Source organism: Thunnus maccoyii, chromosome 17, assembly GCF_910596095.1.
Source record: "Thunnus maccoyii chromosome 17, fThuMac1.1, whole genome shotgun sequence".
NCBI classification, from domain to species: Eukaryota; Metazoa; Chordata; class Actinopteri; order Scombriformes; family Scombridae; genus Thunnus; species Thunnus maccoyii.
Window position 1 is genome coordinate 16,645,378 of NC_056549.1, and position 6,513 is coordinate 16,651,890.

The following is a 6,513-nucleotide window of genomic DNA, read 5'->3' on the forward strand; positions in this document are numbered from 1 at the left end:
TGTATTGAATAGGTGAAAGAAAAAGTAATTTTCTTTTCAACAGCACAACCTTTTGTTTTATAAAGCACTGTGGGTGTGTGTGTGTGTGTGTGTGTGTGTGTGTATTCTCACTCCTCACTCCGAGTGTAGTCATGACGTCTAACCAGTGAGTCAGGTCTTCCTAATGAAGTTTCCACAAAGGGACGCATGCACACCTTTTGAACCCAAACTGCAGAAAAACGATCCAATCAGCCAAATTGATTTGCACACTTCCCCCCGGCTCTCTGTCCTTTTTGAAAAGATGTTGCTCTCAGTGTTGTGATGTCAGCGATTAGGGCTGACCTTTGAGGGATTTAGAGCAGGGTTGACATGAGTCCACTAAGGAACAGCAGTTGTTTCTTTATCAGTGTGTAATGTAAACATGCTGTCAAGAAATTTCCCTTAGTGCACTGAAATGTCCCAATAATCACCCATCCATCCTTGAAGGCTTTTAAGACTGCACCTCAACCAGAGGAAGCAGCAGCAGGAGGAGGAGGGCAGCAACTAGTTCTTTAACAGTTCTCTAATGCTTCACCTGTTGTCTGGTGATGTGAGCGGCTCCATTGATTAAAATGTGTGGGTGGCATTTAACCACCATACACACAAACACGCAAACGAAACTCCTCCCCTCCCAGATGGAGCAGAAGACCCCTTTACCTCAATCACACCCTGAGGCCTTGAGACTCCAAGCTCCGTACTTCGTGCGTCTATAAAAAGAGCTTTCCTCCTCGAGGAAGCAACAGCAGACTACTGAGCATTTCATCACAGACCAGAGAGGAAGCAGGAGAGAAAGAGAGGGATCACAGTTAAGAGTCGCCACTCAAGAAAGATCTGTGGATAAACGGAGGGAGGAAAAGAAAGAAAAGAGAATAACAAAGGAATTGGAGAAGGTAAAAAAAAGAATTATCCTGAACTTGTTTGTGAATTCCTGTTGTTTTGGCATGGATCAAAATTGTGTCTGGTTGTTGGTAGCGTCTTGTTTTTCTGAATGAATAAGTCACTGACTAACTGATTAAGGATTTATGGGCATTTTCTGACACCTCCAGCTCTGTAAATGATCATACAAGTGGATTTTTATCTTATACTAACATCACAGCCTTTTGAGGAGTATAGTTGTCTTAGGTGACATTTGAATTGCTTTCCATGAATATAGAACAATACTTTTACTATTCTAACTGTTAGACTCTATAAATACCTCCATACATCATCAACACATAAGGTTTCCATGTATTTTAATTGCAGCTCACAGTCTTCTTTATCAGAATATGATTTCTGTGGAGAGCAGAGCTCAGCTGAGTGAGTCATACTGTGGGAAGAGTGTAGACAAGTCTCTGCCAGTGTTACAAAGACGATGGCCCACCAAGGAGTCACTGCTCAGAATAATAGAGAAGTGAGAGAGTACAGCAAAGGAAAGAAAATGACCTAATTCCCTGTGTAGAACAAAGATGGGATTTTTTACAAAGAGCTTTAAAATGTTAACATCTGTGAAATTAGTGGAATCAGATGACAAACAGGATGTCAAATTTAACAACAAACCGGTGAAGATCAATTGGTCAGTGGTAAAGTTGAATTAAGTGCTTTCTGTTTGTGGGATTCTCTAAAATAAAATAGCTTTTGTCTCTGATTAAATGGTTCAATGTGGGGAAAAGCAGGGAGAAGAAGTAATAATAAACACTGCAACAAAGAGATGAGGGGAGGCATTTGCCTGTTGGAGATGCATCTGAAGGGAAGTCACTGACTGCTATCATCTATTGATATCTTTCTCTGTATTCTATCATAGTGTTTCTGAAATGTGTGGGGCTGTCATGAATACACGCTCAAACAATATATATATATGTCTTCTTGCATGTATGCATCCATGTATGTGCATTGATTGCTTTCCTTTAAGTAGCTGAAAAGGTAACCTTTGCTGGCCACTTGTCTCACAAAGCCTTTAATAGTCATTTCACCTCACCGACCTTTCAATTCTTGGCCGCGGATCCCTCTATTAAAAGGCAGGCAATTCGATGCCTATTCACTAATGTAATGAATTGCTTAATGCCACCATTATCATTGTTGTTTCCCCTTGCACAGCTATGAAAGAAGGAAGGATGCATTCATTTTTGTTTGTTTGCTTGTTTCTGGTTCTTTTTTTCCAGCGGGGTTACTGCATGGGTCATTTGGATATTAACACAGTTTAGGGACTGTAAGAAAATTATTTGGGTTGGGAATGAGGCTGAAACTTTTTGTTTGACTTTTTAAAGTCCCCTTGAATAAGAAAAAAAAACACCTTGACCCGATTTCAGGCATTCCCAGCTGATAAAACATGGACTTTACATAGCCCAAATAAGAGCGGAATAAGAAATTGCCAAAAGTATGTAAAACATAAATTATGCATTTTATTTATCATGCATTCCAGCTGTTCTCTTTTTTTTTCTCTCTTTTTGAACCAAGAGCTACTAAATCAACAGTAAGCATCAGTAGAAGAGCCTGAGAAACCCTGTTTCCTAGAAATTCTGTTCATATACCACTAAATTGCAACAGCTAATACATTTTGAAGGAAACATAATGCCGCCCGAACTACATATTCTGTCAACATCATGAGAAAATGTTGCTAATTAATCTCGGATGTCACAAAAATGTTGAGTAAAATCTTCACTGACAACATATTTAATTTTTATTATAACCACTTTTATTTTATTTATATTTCATTTATTTTACACAAAAATATCCAGTCTTGTGGTGCAATATCCACCAGTAGTTATTCAACCTTTTTGTGGCTTTGTTTCAGCAATGGCAGCACTTGGTTTAGGTTAGGGAAAGATCCCTAACCCTAACCCTATCCATTAATAGAGAAAAAAGTCAGTTTATTAACATTTAGCTGAAACCATAATCTTTCACTAACTTTAACCAAAGTGCTTTTATTGTCTATACCACACACAAGACTCAGGGTGTGAACTTTCATCTCCAGTGTTAATGTCCTACATTTTGTACACCCATCATCCACCCCGACCTCTGTGCAGTACATAAATGTAGCGCTTCATTCATTCGAAAAAACAACGTAATTGGGCAAATAATTTAGTAGTATTAGTAGTAAATGTAATTTCTAAGAGACAGGGCTGGAGTTATGCCAAACTTGCACTATAATACAGGTTTACTTATCTTTAGTTCTGTTATGATGACATGCTCCTTAGAGAGATAATCTCTACTTACAGGTGGAGATCCAGGTGTTTGTCAAAACTGACATTATAGTTTTACCAGCTGCATGTTACTACATGATTAGTGTAAAATAAAGCCCCAATACAGAGACACGATTGTTGTCCTCTGCATTTGGAAAAACGCAGCTTTATGGTCCATGGCAGAGACAAAAAGCATTTTGTGAACATAACTATTTTGATGTTTTTTACAGAAAATTTTGCAAGAAAAGACTACCTTCCCCTCAGCAAAAATGAAAAAAAAACAACATAATCCTCCCTCATTTCTGACTCCACCTGCCCCCTACCCCACAATAATTTTTGCACAGTCCCTTAGTGTTAAAAACTGCAAACCCTAATTGAGCCTCCTTTGGGAACTCTTACAGGCGAGGCTCCAGATGAACTGTCACATTTTCCTGTGCTTTCATTATCAACTACTTTTAAATTAGATGAATGTGACGCTGATAAACAAGACCATCTGTTACAATATGCGTGATGTTGGCTAGAAGAGGAATGTTGATTACTGGTGTTTGAGCTCACAGTTATTATTCAGCCATGACACACACAGCTACGAATCCACCACTTATCTCACAGATAGTGTTGAAACATGTCAAGTTATATAAGGGAGGGAGGAAAGTGTTACGCAATACCGCAATGATCAAGAGACACCTAGGGTACGTCTACACAAAAGTATCAGTTTCTTCCGATTTAGGAATGACTAAGTGAATGTTTGGGCATCAGACAGTCACACTGTCTTGTTATTAAAGACTTTTGTTTTCTCTGAAGAGATTCTCCCTGCTTTCTTTTCAGCTCATTTACTCGCTTGTGTTTGTTTCCTCCTTTCTGCACCAGGCTGACGATGGTGTGTCTATGTTGGTTGCTAGTGGTGGTGATGGCATATGTGTGCGTCCCGGGGTTCGGGTCTGTGTGCTTGGACAGCTCCATCTGCAACGACCTGAGCAACAAGGGAAGGATACTGGTAGGTCTAACTTTCTTTCTATTTCCTCTCTGTTAGTGCAAGGCTTTAACTTTATTTGTATAGCACGTTTCTTTGACAGGGTGATTCATAGTAGATAAGACATGGAGATGATATGGAAAAAGAGAAAATATACATATATCACAAAAAGCGGCAGAGCAAAGTTTGAGCTTTGAAGTTCATTGTTGATCTTGGAAACAGCAGTTGACAAAATATCCTCACCTCATTCAGTACCTGTTTTGGAGCTTTCAGTCGTATCACAATCTATTTTTCTGAATCTTTCGAGGCTCAACTTGAAGTCCTTAAAGTGCTAAAGAAAAGTGGAAATCTACTATTCCATGACAAAAGGACAAACTCTTTCTGCATAGGAAGATCATGTGAGGCAATTGAAAGCTCCAGAACAGTCAGAAAATGGATCTCGAGGTGAGGTCAAAGACAATTTTTTTTTTTTTGTGCAGGTCTAAAAATAGTTTAATAAAAGCAATGACAAACAGATATATATTTAGCTTTGATTTTAAGATGATAACAGTTGAAACAAGTCGAAAAAATCTTCAGGAGGTTTGTTCTTGATCTGTGTTTCAAAGAAGTTACACCGAACCATTAAAACCATTAAGTGATTGACAAATGACTTGAAAAGATTAGTTAATGAATAATCAGTTAACATCTTCTGCCTCCAGCTTGAGGGTCTGTTGCTTTTCTTTGTCGTATGTATGTATGTCATATCAGTGTTTTGTGTCCATGTCCAAATAGTTTGGATATATTCAACTGTATGCATGTATTGTAGGAAATTTCAACGCATCCAATCATTGATCTTCCCAGTACACTTACTCTGTTTAATACAGTCAACTTGCTCATTAATGCATCACCATTAACTCTTCTTCCTGCAAAGGACGCACACACATTTTACATTTAGTTTTGAAACGTTGCTGGTGTCTGTGTGATTCCTTCCTCACAGGACTGCATTCACCTCTGCATGTCTGTGATCCAGGCTCAACTCCCAGAGGTCAGTGCATTGGCCCTGAAGGTTAATGATGATGATGACCTCTTATTCAGCATCCTTTCGGCCACACTGGCCTCTGAAAATAAGATATCAGAGTCAGACCTGAGAGACAACCGCGACCAGCGACGCTCCTATTCAATGGAGCATTTCCGCTGGGGTAAACCCTTTGGAGACAAGATATCAGAGAAAAAGCTGAAGGCCCACAACGACAAGAGACGCTCCTATTCAATGGAACATTTCCGCTGGGGGAAACCCTCCGGCCGCAAACGCCGGCCAGTCAAAATCTTTGCCTCCCCTCTGGAAGGAGGGGGCTCTTCTGAGGGCAGTTTCCCCCCTCAGGCTCGCAGGCAGCTGAGCAGTAAGGAGGATGAAGCAAAGGAGGACACGACTCAAGGATTGCCCCAGGCGATGGTCAGCTCCAAGTCACATGCCCAGTTGAGCCCGCAGGAAAGAAAGGATGGGACCTATCGGATGAGTCACTTCAGATGGGGGAGCCCACCTGCCTCTAAACGTAACGACAGCTTTATGAAGCCGTGGGAGGAAAAACCTCAGGGGCAGCTGGCTAAGCTCCTCAGGAACATTATAGTCAAGGGTGTGCAGAGGAGAATGGGATGAATGGAGGATGGAGATGGGGGGAAGGAGGGTTAGCTGATAGAGCCATTGCATGTTACTACCCACAGCTCTTAATTTTAAATTACAAGAACTTGTCACTGTCATTAGTATGTTGTTGAATGTGTTTTCTGGGACAAAGGTTTGTCTTATGACCTTAACGTAAGATAAGCAAGCAAGAAACAAGGCAGTTTTATGGTAAATAAAACAGCTGATGCACCCATTGACTCACTTGAACTTCTTGGCCTTGACTTCAAAGCTTCCTTAGGAACATTTTTTCTTGTTGGAAAAGTTACTACTGATCCAAATGTTTTGAAAAAGGAAGTAAAAAATGAATGCCAGCCCAGGCCTTGAGGTGGGTGTAAAGGAAAGTATTTTAAAAAGCATACAGTTTGTTTTACAGAGTGGTATCTTTTTGTAAATTATAATAACATTAAAGATTATTCTGTTTGCGGCATACAGCTATGGTAATTGTCTGACTGATTTCACATGAAAGGAGAATTATCAATGACACCAGTCACCTGATGGAGGCCATTAGATGCACCTGAGAGCTCTGGAAAATTTCCAGCAAATGGACTTTGTGCTAAGAACTGACTGAAAATGACAAAACACGAAATATAAATATAAAAATATGTGTTATGAATATACTGGTAGGGCTGATATACAAGTGTTAGACAAAATAATATGAACAACTGATGAACATGAGACTTTGTCGCAATTACAAACACTCCAACAAA

At 39.8% G+C, this 6,513-nt stretch overlaps 1 protein-coding gene across 1 annotated transcript; it reads left to right on the forward strand.

The window, feature by feature from the left end:
* Positions 1-637: 637 nt before the first annotated feature.
* On the forward strand, positions 638-6,235 carry LOC121881835 (pro-opiomelanocortin-like). The gene is made up of 3 exons (XM_042389574.1): positions 638-908; positions 4,044-4,170; positions 5,123-6,235. Exons 2-3 carry the CDS (start codon positions 4,051-4,053, stop codon positions 5,780-5,782), a joined length of 780 nt encoding a protein of 259 aa, XP_042245508.1. The 5' UTR covers positions 638-908; positions 4,044-4,050; the 3' UTR covers positions 5,783-6,235.
* Positions 6,236-6,513: the final 278 nt, after the last annotated feature.

Excerpts from the sequence above, each read along its gene's own strand:
- LOC121881835 (XM_042389574.1), top strand. The coding sequence starts at position 4,051 with ATGGTGTGTCTATGTTGGTTGCTAGTGGTGGTGATGGCATATGTGTGC. Across the intron at positions 4,171-5,122 it reads GCAACAAGGGAAGGATACTG|GACTGCATTCACCTCTGCAT; the intron begins GTAGGTCTAACT and ends CCTTCCTCACAG.